The following is a 12,404-nucleotide window of genomic DNA, read 5'->3' on the forward strand; positions in this document are numbered from 1 at the left end:
TGGGCTGCTCTGCCCAAAGGAAAATTTAATTTGGATTTTCCCAGGGCTTTCCAACCACAGAGGTGCTGATTTTTAGCTCCCCTGCGACCACATTTAAATATTTTCAATGTTTACCTATTTTTTTTTTACTAGAATTTTTATTCTATTTCAATAAAATTGTGTTAAAATACCAGAAATGTACCATTTCTCATACATTCTTTCAACACATATTGAGCGCTCGCTGTGCCAGGAGCTGTGGGCGGGGTGGGGACACCAGGACGAAGACAACACCAACAGGGGCTTGTATGTTGACAGATGCTCGTGATAGCAGTGACTTCTACATTAAAGGAGATACAGTTCTGTCAGGTTGTGTAACAAACTGGATCCTGACAAGTGACCCAAGGAGGGACCCCCATGGAAGCGCTGAGTTGAGACAGGAAGTCAGTGGGCACTAACTAGGAGGAGGGGATGAGGGCAGGAGGACAGTGGCAAAGCCTTAAGGGTGCAGGGCGCCCATGTGGCTGAGGTCCAGTGGAAGGGCCAGTGGCTCCTGGTTCCTGATGACTCTGGAGAGGCAGGTGGGTGGGTGGTACAGGGCTTGGGAAGGCCATGCATATCTGGATCATGTGTTCCAAAGTGAAGGGAAGTGGCAGTAAACTAGCGGAACACCGGGAGGGCTGGCGTAACCGGTTATGCCTCTGGCGGAGGCTGCTCAGGCTGCAGTGTGAAGAACAGAAATGAGGAAGGTCAGAAGGGGTAAGGGGACCAGCCAGAGGCCTGCAGAAGCTGAATGAAGTGTGTTCAAGTCTGGATCTACAACGATCCCCAGTCCAGGTGAGGCAAGAGGCTCCACCACGTGTTCCCTGCTGTGACGTGCTACCTTGCCACAGGTTCAAAGGTAATAGGTTAACCAGCCATAGACTGAGGCCTCCAAAAACTGTGAGCCAAAATAAGCCTTTCTCTACATTACCACAGGTACTTGTTAGTTATGGAGAGCAGACCAACACAAGGTGGCAGCGTGGACTGAGGTGCTGGTAATGATGAAGGCAGGAGAATGATGCCCAGGACAGGGCTGGGCTGTGGGTCAGCAGGAGAGCGCTTTCCTAGCACGTGTGGGGCACTGGGTTTATCCTCAGCACCACGTAAAAATAAATAAATAAAGGTACTTAAAAAAATGCCCAGGTGACATTACCAGGACTGCCTGCTGGGGTACAGCGAAAGGCCAAGGAGGAACCTAGCTGACAAGGGAAGAGGTTCCACCTGGGGCTGGACGGTGGGATACTGTGTGGTCCTGCGGCTGTTGAGCTGAAGGTCTGAGTGATGTTAAGAAGCAGTATCATTCAGCTAGCTGGACGTATTGGTCTAGCTCAGAAGAGGCCACTGTGAAGAAAGTTGGGTGTCAAGAGCACATAGCTGGCATTTAAGGCTGTGGGCATGGATTTATGCCTACTGTCAAGGTCTAGGGGAACAGAGAGAACAGACGAGGAGTATGAGCAACTCCAGTACTTCGGAGCCTGGAAGAGGAGCGTGAGCCAGAATGGCAGCAAGAAGAGCAGGGGAGCAGGGGGGGCGGAGCATGCAGAGGCGGGGAGTGTGTCAAGAAGAGATGGGGCAGCAGTGACGAAAGCCACTCAGAGACAGAGCATGACAAAGCCTGCAAATGTCCATCAGAGGTTCTCCCCGGCCCCCTGCATAAGGATGAGGATGGGAGCCTGACTGGAGGGGGTTGAAGATAGATTCTGAATAGGTGTAAGATGTACTGAATATGGCAATTCCTTAATTAGTGGACCTGTCCAAAGGGATGAAGGATTAAACAATAATTGGAAATTGAAGGGGAATGTGGGGTAAAGGATTTCTTTTTCTCTCTTTTGTGATAGGAGACTTGAACATTTAAAAGCCCTGGGTGAGGGGATGGGGATCGGGGTGAGTAAACAGCATAAAGCCAATTGAGATGGACGAGGTGATTACACTGGAGAGAATGGACACCTCATACCATTGGGGCTCTGACCAGTGAAGGGAGTTGCCTTGGATAGGAGGGAGATGAGATGGATAGGGATGTAGTAGTGTTTGCAGTTTTGTGGCTGGAGATTGAGGGTCTCCTGACAGCCCAAAGTTTCTCTGTGAAGTGACTGCACAAGGTGGGTTGTGTGAGACGAGATTTGCTAGAGTGCAGGCTTGTGATCTGTGACCTCCTCTGGTTCCTCAGTTAATTGCAACCAACTCTTAGCGAATTGGGGTTTCACTTGATGGGGAAAAGAAGGGGGTTGGGAGTTTAAAAGATTGGTAAGGGTACAGGTTCGTAGAGGCCATTACCTCCCTGAAGGCAGGGACTTGTCACATTGATGATTGTCATCTTTGACTGACTAGGGTACCAGCACCCAGGTACCGAACTATCAAAATAATCAGCACGGGGATGATCACTTGTCTCCATCTCAGTTTGCCTCTTTAGATGCTTCTCTTAAAAAAAAAAAAAAAAAAAAAAAAAAAAGTACGGAACAGAGCTTTAATTCCTACATGGTTCCTTTTTTTCTCACTTGGAGGAAGGCTTGGAGTCTTTTGTTCTTCCCTGCAGTGAGGTTCTTACTCTAGTGAGGTTCCAGGGACACTGTCATATTTGTTCCTTTAAAAAAGCTATAGGGCATCTTTCAATTTGTAGCTTGTTAACAGTACCGTGCTTATGCAGTCTTGTCTACCTGGCTTAACAGTTGCAATTCTCTAAGCACATACTAAGAATACATTTTTATCTATGAGAAGAATGAAATTAATATAATCCTTTGAAAAATTTGTTCACATGAAATAACCAAGAAAGGGAAACTAACATGACTGCCTGTAATCAAGTAGGGAAGGGTAGAAGCCAAGAAAACAATTACAAGGTTATTGAAATGCAAGCACCAGATGACAGTTGCCCGGAGCAGGGTGGTGGCAGTGGGGGGTTGGAGAAATGGCAGAACTGTGCCTCTTTTCTGAGTACGTCTAGGATGCACTGACAGAGGAAGGCACCAAGGCTTGGACAACCTGAAGGGAGTTTCTGGTGAGGGGCTGGCTCAAGAGCGTGGTGGAGCAGGGTGGGAGAGCGATCAGGAGTTATCTTGGATCTACAGCCTCAGGGACTCCTTAGACGCCTACCAAGGGTCACGGTAGGCTGCTGGGTGCACCAGTGTCACCTTCAGGGGAAGGGCTAGGGTTAGTGAGCATTCGGGGCTCAGCGGCTCTTACATGTGGATGCAGTCGTCTAGGGAGCGTCGGCAGAAAACAGGCTCAAGGTCACGTTCAGCCCGTGAAAAGCTGGCCTGGAAGAACTCAGTGTTGTCATAGCTGTGGCACCGAAACGTTAGAGCCTTCCGGGAACTTGTGCACAGAACCCTAGACTGAGCGCGGGGAGGACGAAAACCGAGAGGCCTTTTCCAAGCTGCAGAGGCTCACGGGCAGGGGCGAGGGCCGCAAGGTCGGAGGGAAACCGCAAACAAGCGAAGGCGCGTGCAGGGAGGCGGAGGCCTGCGGTCGGGCCCCACGGCCCGGGCTCCCGGGGCCGTGCCCGGCCCGCTGCCCGAGCGGCCGGGCGGCTGAGCGGCTGTACTCGCCGGCGCGCTGCCGGCGCTGGTCGCTCTTTCCGGGCAGGGGCGGCGGCCGCCCACCCGCCGCGCTTTGCAGAAGGAAACGGCGGCGCCTGGCTACGTTACCAGCGGAGCGGCGCTCGAGGCCGGCCCGGCAGGGACCGGGAAGAGCTCAGCAGGCGCCTGGGGTGGGCGACAGGCGACAGCTGCAGGCAGTTACCTGTTTCCCGCGGCTCCTGCGGCTGCGCCAACCCGGCCTCTCTTGGGCGCCGGCGCGTCGCCGTGGAAACCGCGCGATGCCCCCTGGGACGACCGGACTCGCAGGCGGGGCGGCGATGCGCATGCGCACTCGGAGCCGCCCACGCGGCGCCTGCGGCGGTAGCGGGGGCGGGGCTGGCGTTGCGCGGCGTTGCGCGCCGGGCGGCCGGAGGGCGCGTCTTCTCCTAGCAGAGGAGTTAGCGGGGACTCGCTGGAGCAGCGTCCTCCATTCCAGCGCGGCGCCCGGGCCCTGCGTCCGCTGGTGGTCGCGCTTGGGCCTCTGCCGCTTGCCGCCGGGTCTCGGGACCTGGGTTCAGCGCGCGGCTCCGCGGGGTAGACGCCTGCGCCCTGCGGAGGCGGTGACCCGGCGCATGTCCTTGTCAGCTTTCTCTCACTCGGATGGGTGTCTCTGATCGCGACACCACGCGTTTCGGTGTAGAGAATTCAGGGACGGACAGACGAGGACAAGGAGAAACTCTGCCCACCCGGGTGGTGGAATTACTGTTGGTTTTTAACTCCTGCCCATTTTATCAGTAATTATTGGCACATTTAATTGTACTCACTTCCTCGTCAGTAGGAAGGATAGATTTTTTAAAGGAAGTCGTCCTTATTTATTGATTTCCGGAAAGGAGCATCGACCTGGCCGGATCCGAAGCTCACATTCCTCCAGCGCCCCCCGCTCGCCTGCTTGTCTTCAGGCTGGCTCTGCCAGGGTGCCCGCTGGCCTGGGCTCCTGGGCTCCAGCGACCCCCTTGCCTCAGCCTCCCCAGTAGCTGGGACTGCAGTCATGGGCCTCCGCGTTCAGGACTGGGGCCCGTTTTGAACGTGATGTTCATCCTTGTAGATACTGACTTGGAGGAACTTGAGACGTGTGAAGGTTCCTTCTGTGATACATGTTGCATGTGTTTACTCCAGGTTGTCAAGTAACTTTGTTTACAATGTATTTTGGTATTTAGGTAGTCAAGTGCATCACATTTTCCCTTTAGAATTCCTGCATTTGGTGTTTATGCGGGAGGAGCTGTGGCTACTCCTTTTCACATAGGCTGTTTAATTCCACTTGGGTAGGTGCGGGCTGGGACAAAGCTTTTCTCCACATCACCATCCCTTTCTCGGTCCACTGTTAGGAGTGCCTCCCCCCACCCCCCACCCCAATTGGAGAAGCTTAGATGGTGAGTTATCTGTAGATGATGGTGGTGGTGGGTTTTGGTGGTAGTGGTGAGCTGGGCAGCATCTCCAGGTGGACAGACAAGAGTCACTGTAGAGATACAAGGAAAATAGTAGGAATTGCTATAGTTGTGTAGTTAACCTTGCATGTTGAAGCCAAAAGTTAAGTTTTGGTAGAGTTACCTCAAAGATTGCTTGTGGTGGAAATCAACCTGGGCAGTATTCCAGGGACTGGGTGTCCTTTCTGATCACAGGCACCCACCTGAGGGTTGGGGGAGCAGGCCTCAGTGCCTTCAGGACTGTGGAAGGGGCAGGTGCAGAAGTCAGGGAGGACCCTGCCCACTCCAGGATCCAGTATCTCCTCCTCCATAGTGAGCAGCAGGGGCTTTGAAAACAAGGGCTAATATCCCCCTCCTGCCTCCTGAAAGACTTTGTCCCTAATGCCCTTGATCTTGATTTTGAAACTCATTGGAAGAGCTTGGGTGACTAACATGAATTTTTCTGATTTTTAACAAAATCCAAATCATTTACATAAATAAGATGGGGTAGGTAGAGGCTGTAGTAAACAAATTATTGTTTGTTTTCCTCCAAAGTTTTTTTTTAATTGTAAACAAATGGGATACATGTTGTTTCTCTGTTTGTATATGGAGTAAAGGCGTACCATTTGTGTAATCATAAACTTAGATTGGGTAATGTTTGATTCATTGTTTTTTTTTCCTCCCCCCCACCCCTCCCACCCCTCTTTTCCCTCTGTATAGTCCTTTCTTCCTCCATTCTTGCCCTCCTCCTTTAACCTAATCCTAAATAATTCAATCAACAAATGGGCTAAGGAAATGAATAGACTTCACAGAAGAAGATGTACAAGCAATCAACAGATATATGAAAACATGTTCAACATCTCTAGTAATAAGAGAAATGCAAATCAAAACTACCCCCAAAGTCTTTAACACAGCGAAGGTAACGTGCTGGTGGCAGGCATCATAGTGACCAGCGAACCTCTGGGATGTCAGGAAACCTTACAAGGCCAAACAGGTGGTGAAGGGAGAAAGCTGGAAAGGGGCCATTCACAGAGGAATTGCTATTGTGTTACAATTTACTGAGTTTTTGAAAAAATCTTCCAGAAAAATCTTAAAATAGGAAAGCTGCTCTTTATTTAAAGGCCCTTGTGGCTTTTCTAATCCTTCCGTTTGTTAGCCAAAAGCTAGGTGAGGCCAACCTCCTCCTGGACTGAGACGGTGTTTTCTGAGCTTTTCTGGTGGCTCCAAAGAGCTCCTCCCTTGCTTCTGTTCCCTCTGCTCCCTTGTTCCCAGGGCCCCACCTCCCTTGTCCCTAGGCATCTCTCCACGGATCTCTGATTGGTGCACCGCACAGCCTGGCCTTTTAGGGACTGTTGTCGGGCATTTAAAGTGATAAGGGAAAGGGTCCAGTGGCTGCTTTTATCAACCAATCAAATATTTTCTTGACAGATCCCAAAATATTCCTGGGCCAATGGAGGGGGAAGCCCGAGATGCCTGTCTGCTCCTCTGAGGGGCAGAGCTTCCTGCGGGGGGTGGGGGGAGGCAGAGGGGAGCCCTGGGCAGCTGCCCGCTCGACCTGGCACTTGCTCCTCCTTGTCACTGTCAGGATTTGTCTAGCGACGCGTTCCCTGATAGGGGTGTGTTGGAGGGAGTCCTCTTTCTGACTATCGAAATGGTTATCAAAGTGTTCGTGGCCACTTCTTCCGGGTCCATAGCGGTAGGTGTCTGGTGGGATCCGTGGGGCATGCTTCTTTCTCTACTGTTTTCTGGATAAATCGGGGTGGGAATTAGAAGGAGCCGGTATGGACAAGTGTTGGCCTTAAATTCTTTTGAGCGTGTGAGTCAACTTCACTCTGCATTGAGGGCCATTGGCTTACCGTGTTTTTGTAGTGTTGAAAATAGCGTGTAAAGTGTGTGATCCAGACAAGTGTGTGTGTGGATTCCAGGAAGGCGAGTGTTGGATGCTAGAGTTTATGACGCGATCTATGTGCGTTGCCATTGCATAGATTATAGACTCATGAGCTTTTATTTTTATTTTTTTGGAGTGTTTCTGCTATTAAGTCTGCAGAATTTAGACTAATTTAAAGCTAGAAATAAATGACACTTTGTACAACTCTATTTGGAGCATATGATGAACAGGATTGCTAAAATGACTCCTGAGCCTAATTACTTGTGTGTGTGTGATGTAACCACACAGAAAGTGTGAAGTCAGTGTAATATTATTATTTGAGGAAAATGATGTCACAGTGACAAGAGCAAACATCTCTGAGGCCACAGTTTAAAATGCTCCAGGAATTCCAGTGGCCCACATATAGGAAGTAGGAGCCAACCTCCCTAACATTGCTTGGTCTGATGACCGAGAGCCCAGGCACCTGCCTCCCACGTGCCTCTGTTCTCGGGCTGTAGACCTGCCTTAAGAAATACGAGACACCTTTCTCCTTGAGAATGATTCAGGCTTTGCAGGCTTGAATCTGCTGTGTCTGTCTGGGATTGACCTTTCTACCAGCATTTTAGTAGAAATTCGGAAGGCCCTGAGAAGAAATCATTCTACAGTGCCCAGAGTCAGGGCCTGAGAGGGGGCCGTTTCCTTTTATATCTTGTTCCTGGGGGAGCTCCGGTTGCAGCTCGGATTTCTGGAGTCACAGCCCCATTTCCAACCCTGAAAGTTCCCAGGGGTTTCAGAGGGGGTGAAAAGAAAAGCAAGAGAAAAGATCCTGCTAGCTCCAGGAGATCACAACCGCTCAGCAGTTGCTTTAGTGATCTCTGGAATGGGTTGACAGAAAAAGGAATAAAGATTCCAAATGGAAAATTCCAAATGTCAATCTTTCTCGCTGATGACTGGAAACTTTTAGTTGATATCTAGAGTATCTTTTTGTTTGTTTTGGGATGCTGGGGAGGGAAGCCAGGGCCTCACACATGCTAGGCAAGTGCTCCACCACTAAGCTGCATCCCAGTCCATGAGTACATTTTTGGATTATTTTGATAAAACATACTATTTGAGGAAAATGGCATCGGGGGCCTTAAATGTTCAAGGCGGAAAACTTTTACTACTTAACTGCCATCTTCTGTATATTCTGTAGTCTTGGTGTGTGTGACCTTGTGTATTCTTTGGAAGAGAAGGAGTAAATTTATGGATTTCTTTTATTTTCTAGATTTTTTTTTTTTCTGGTACTGGGAGTTGAACCCAGGAGTGCTTAACCACTGAGCCACATCCCCAGCCTGTTTTACATTTTACTTAGAGCCAGGGTCTCACTGAATTGCTTAGCAAGTGACTTTTGATGAGGCTGGCTTTGAACTCACAATCCTCCTGCCTCAGCCTCCTGAACCACTGAGTGTGTGTCATCACACCTGTCTCCAGCCCTTTTTATTTTATTTTGAAACAGGGTCTTGCCAAGTTGCCCAGGTGAACTTACCATCCTCCTGCCTCAGCCTCCTGAGCCTCTGGGATTACAGGCATGCGCTACCATGCCTAGCTAAATGTATGAATTTCTTAGTTTTATTTGATGTCCCACATTCCTGAAACTTGGGATCATGATTTAGTGAGCCTTGGAGGACCCGGAGGAATGCCACTCATTCCAGGATCTTGGACAAGCCAAGTTGGTTCTAGTCCCCAGCAAATGTTTCAGTGCCACTTGCAACTGTGTGACCTTGGGAAAGGCATTTAACCTTGTGGAGCCTCGACTTCCTTGTCTGTGAAATGAGGATAAGAATAGTGCCCACCTCACGGCGTCGTCACGAGGGCGTCTGAAATAGGATGCTCAGTGCCGGGTCTGGTGTCAGGTGCCCCATCCATGCTCAGAAAGTACCGTGATTACTGGTTAATCACTGCTAGTTTATATTAGTTGCTGCCATGATTTTTATGATGATTGGTCCATTGTAGTTAATAAAATTAGCATTACAGCTGTTATAATTATCACTTATGACAATTATTAGTCAACATATCCTGAAGAGGGAGAACTTGCTACCCCAGCGCAGGTGCTGCTGAATTTTCATGGATCGGGAATTTCCCCCAACAGCGGCTTGGCAGGAAGACCCCGGGAGCAGCCCCTGTGCTGGGCGCTCTGCAAAGCCTTCCTCGCTTCTTCAGCACAATGTATTCTTGCTTCACACCTCATCAGTCAGGGCATTCTGACTTCTGTTGGATAAGTGAAGTAAATGAAGAAGGAAAAACACACTGTAATCTCTTCAAGGAATTGAATACCCGCGACTGTGTGTTAGCGCTCTATTTAAGGAACTGTGATACATTTTATCACATTCTGGAGGGGGTTTGGGTTAAAGACCATGGGGAAGCAGAAGGCAGGTGTCTTCTTATAGGACTCTCTTCTCTGGCAGAAGGCCTTGGCCACAGTGGGGCATGGGGACAAAAGGAGAGAGGACAGTCTCTGCTGTTTCCAAGATGCACAGCCCCTGGAACTTTAAGGTCTTCAAGGGCAGACCCTGGTGGGGACTCCTGGAGTTCTTCGACTGCATCTTGGTTGATAGTGTGAATTTGGTGGGAGACACATGACTCTTGAATGAGATGGATCTGAGTGTAAATCTTGGAACATTCATCGATCATCAGACCCTCAGTGTTACACCTGTCTGGCCTGGAATAACGGGTGCTGGGTGCCTGGCAGGACGGTTCTCAAATCACGACACACGTGCTTTCCCACGTGTCCTTACTCAGGTCCCTGCGGTGGCACTCCTCGAGGATCTTCCTCACCCCATTTTTCAGGTGAGGAAATTACAACCTGAGTTCTTGCTCAGACAGCCACTTTCTGGTCTGGGACGGAAACGCAGGCTGTTTGTGACTCAAACCCAGCGGGCTTTTTACTAGAGGACGGTGACCTCACTGGAAAGCTCCTAACTGTACAAGACAATAGGCAGGAGGTGCCAAGTGGGTGACAGAAAGAGGTGCCGCAGTCAGATTGCTCCAACACATTAGTGTGACTTGTGGCAAAGCCTTCAGGAGGGAGAACAAACCTTTCTTAGGAGTACCCGTGACACGGCAGGAGCACAGAGCTCTCGGCCTCTGCTAAAGGCTCCAAGAATGACGCAGGCCCCAGGTTGCGCAGGTCCTGCAGAGCTGCTCCCGGGACAGATGGTGCAGCCTGTGGAACCAGCACTGGCCCATGGCACTCTGAAGGGTGGGGAGAGTGGTGGAGAGAGAGAGAGAGGGTCCATGGCAGCAGCTCTTGGGCAGCTGTGCTCACAGCCCAAACAGTGAGCCCCCTGGGGCCATGACAGGGAGGGCCCTCTGAGGGCTGGTGCTGTGCCTCTGCGGTCAGCTCAGGAGGCTGCAGGAGAAGGGCCACCCTTTGGGAAGCCTGGAGGGTCTCCTCCATCAGGAACCTTTAGGAGAGAGAGACCCCTCACCAGAGGTAGGGTATTGGGGGGCAGCATAGGGGACAGTGCCAGCCAGGTGGGCTCATGTGCTCCCCTTTCCCCTTGTCCTTCCTCTGAGCTTGTGCTGGACCTTCTCCATAGGTGTCCAGCCCAGGCACAAGTCAGGTGCTCCTCCTGTTTTCCTTTTGAGCTGGTTTAAATGACCAGCCTGGGGCCAAACAGGTTCAAGTTTCTTCTTGATTTGCGGGGAGTGGGTATGGGGGACTGAGAAATGGCACTTAACGCAGAGCCTGGCGTCTGCCCGTCACATAACTTACCTGGAGGCCCTCGCTGGTCCTGCAGTGAGCAGGTGAGCAGTAAGCATGGTCGCCCCTTCCATCTACTCCACTCCTTTGCCTTTCTTGGAGAAGTGGAAGCCAGGACTTTTGGAAATGTTTCACCTCTTCAGGAATCATGCGGTAAAATACAATGGAGCTGATGTTGGTGAAGGGGTCTGCATAGAGTCAAGGAGACGGCCTCCGCATGTTTAATTAAGAGCAAACTTGCCTCAAGTGAAGACAGCTCTACTTTTTGAAACAGCAAAATGTATCTCTGAAAATATCTAAAGGACATTTATAAAATGGCACAATTATGGACAGGTTGGAAAGGATATATGGAGAATATGATCAGTTAAAGTAATGATTTAGTCCCACAACCTGTCATCAGGTCTGATGGGATTTTGAAATATCAAAAAATCCAACTGTGAAGCTGTGGAACATGAAGCAGTGTCCTTGCGGAGGAGAAGGTCAGGGTTGCTGCAGCCCAGCGGTGGGGGGCGGGCAGTGTCCTCTCTGTTTTTATGGGGGACACCCAGGAGTCACCAGGCTTCTTATGCAGACAGTTTAAAGGGAATTGCTTTATTTAACACCTTTCTGTAAAATTTTTTCCATGCTTGTCCCAAACTGAAATGCATCTTGGCTCAAGTCTTACTGCCTGTGGGTATTGTACTGTAGCTAATAGCAGACTTTAATTTATCAATATAATCCTTTTAGTCCAAATGTCTTTATTATATTGATGGTAAAGATGTTAATGAAAAATTAAATGCATAATTACTGTTCATATATGTAATTTATGACAATTCAAATATAATTTGTATATGTTTACTTTCTGATAATACAAATAAATTAAAAAATTTTGACTATTAATCTGTATTTTATATTACTGTATGTAAAATCAAATGACCATCCCAAACAAATTCCATGTACAAATTATTTTATGATATTTTGTATAATTTGTTTTGGTGGTGATTTGATTCCAGGGCTTAAACATTGATATGTGTCTTACTTTTTTATTAAGTAAGGAATACATTATCCATGAGTCATTGATAGTCGTTCATTTTTGGCAAGAAGAAATAAAATGGGTTTTTTTTTTTTTTTTTCTTTTCTGGGGGGGGTTGGGGTATAGAATGCTTTAAGAGAGGATGTGGACTTAGCCAAAAGAGGGTTTGCATTTAGACATTAGGCCTTGTTTGCATCATTCTGGTCTGGTCCTGTTGATAAACAGGTCACATGAAGGTGACGAGGGGCCCTTGTGCCCTATAAAACAGTTTTAGTGACTCATTTTCATTCTGAGACACTAGTCTATTCAGAAGACTTTTACAAAAATTCAGATATTATGGGGCTGGGGATATAGCTCAGCTCATAGAGCGCCTGCCTGTCAAGTAAGACCCTCGCTTCAATCCCCAGCCCTGAAAAAAAAAAAAAAAATCAGATATTAGCTATTTTTGTGTCCAAGAAAATTATTATTAAATGTTAATATTCCTTTATAAAGTGGTCATATTTATGCCTCTGTGATATCCTGAGTACGTTCTGCGTCTATAGTGTACAAATTAGTTCTGTACTGTTTTTCTCCCAAATGAGCAGTTTAAGAATCTTTTCACCAGAAGGACTTGGCACAATGTCTTGTGCAGAGTAGAGAGTGGTGAATAACTGTTGACTGACTGCACTTGTAGAGATTTATGCCTGGGGTCCTAAAAAAGGGGGTCCACAGAGTCTTCTGCAGCTTTTCACAGAGCTCATACTGTGCATGGTATTGCACATTCAGGGAGTGAATCCTTTGATTGAAAATT

General features: G+C 48.8%; 2 protein-coding genes across 9 annotated transcripts in view; one reads left to right on the forward strand and one right to left on the reverse strand.

Annotated features, from left to right (window-relative positions):
• The window catches only part of Lca5l (lebercilin LCA5 like), a 52,141-nt gene extending 47,875 nt beyond the window's left edge, over positions 1 to 4,266 (reverse strand). For 2 of the 8 annotated variants that reach the window (XM_047563125.1, XM_047563124.1), the window contains exon 1: positions 3,196 to 4,266. In XM_047563125.1, the coding sequence (XP_047419081.1) occupies positions 3,196 to 3,197 (2 nt within the window). In that variant the 5' untranslated portion in view covers positions 3,198 to 4,266. The remainder of the gene's footprint in view (positions 1 to 3,195) is intronic. The other 6 variants (XM_047563120.1, XM_047563122.1, XM_047563126.1 and 3 more) reach the window with 4 other exon arrangements.
• A 2,224-nt stretch (positions 4,267 to 6,490) lies between these two features.
• Sh3bgr (SH3 domain binding glutamate rich protein) overlaps positions 6,491 to 12,404 on the forward strand; it is a 52,684-nt gene continuing 46,770 nt past the window's right edge. Inside the window, exon 1 of the mRNA XM_047563130.1 lies at positions 6,491 to 6,689. Coding sequence (XP_047419086.1) covers positions 6,645 to 6,689 — 45 coding nt within the window. The 5' untranslated portion in view covers positions 6,491 to 6,644. The remainder of the gene's footprint in view (positions 6,690 to 12,404) is intronic.

The sequence above is a fragment of the Sciurus carolinensis genome, chromosome 9 (assembly GCF_902686445.1).
Source record: "Sciurus carolinensis chromosome 9, mSciCar1.2, whole genome shotgun sequence".
NCBI classification, from domain to species: domain Eukaryota; kingdom Metazoa; phylum Chordata; class Mammalia; order Rodentia; family Sciuridae; genus Sciurus; species Sciurus carolinensis.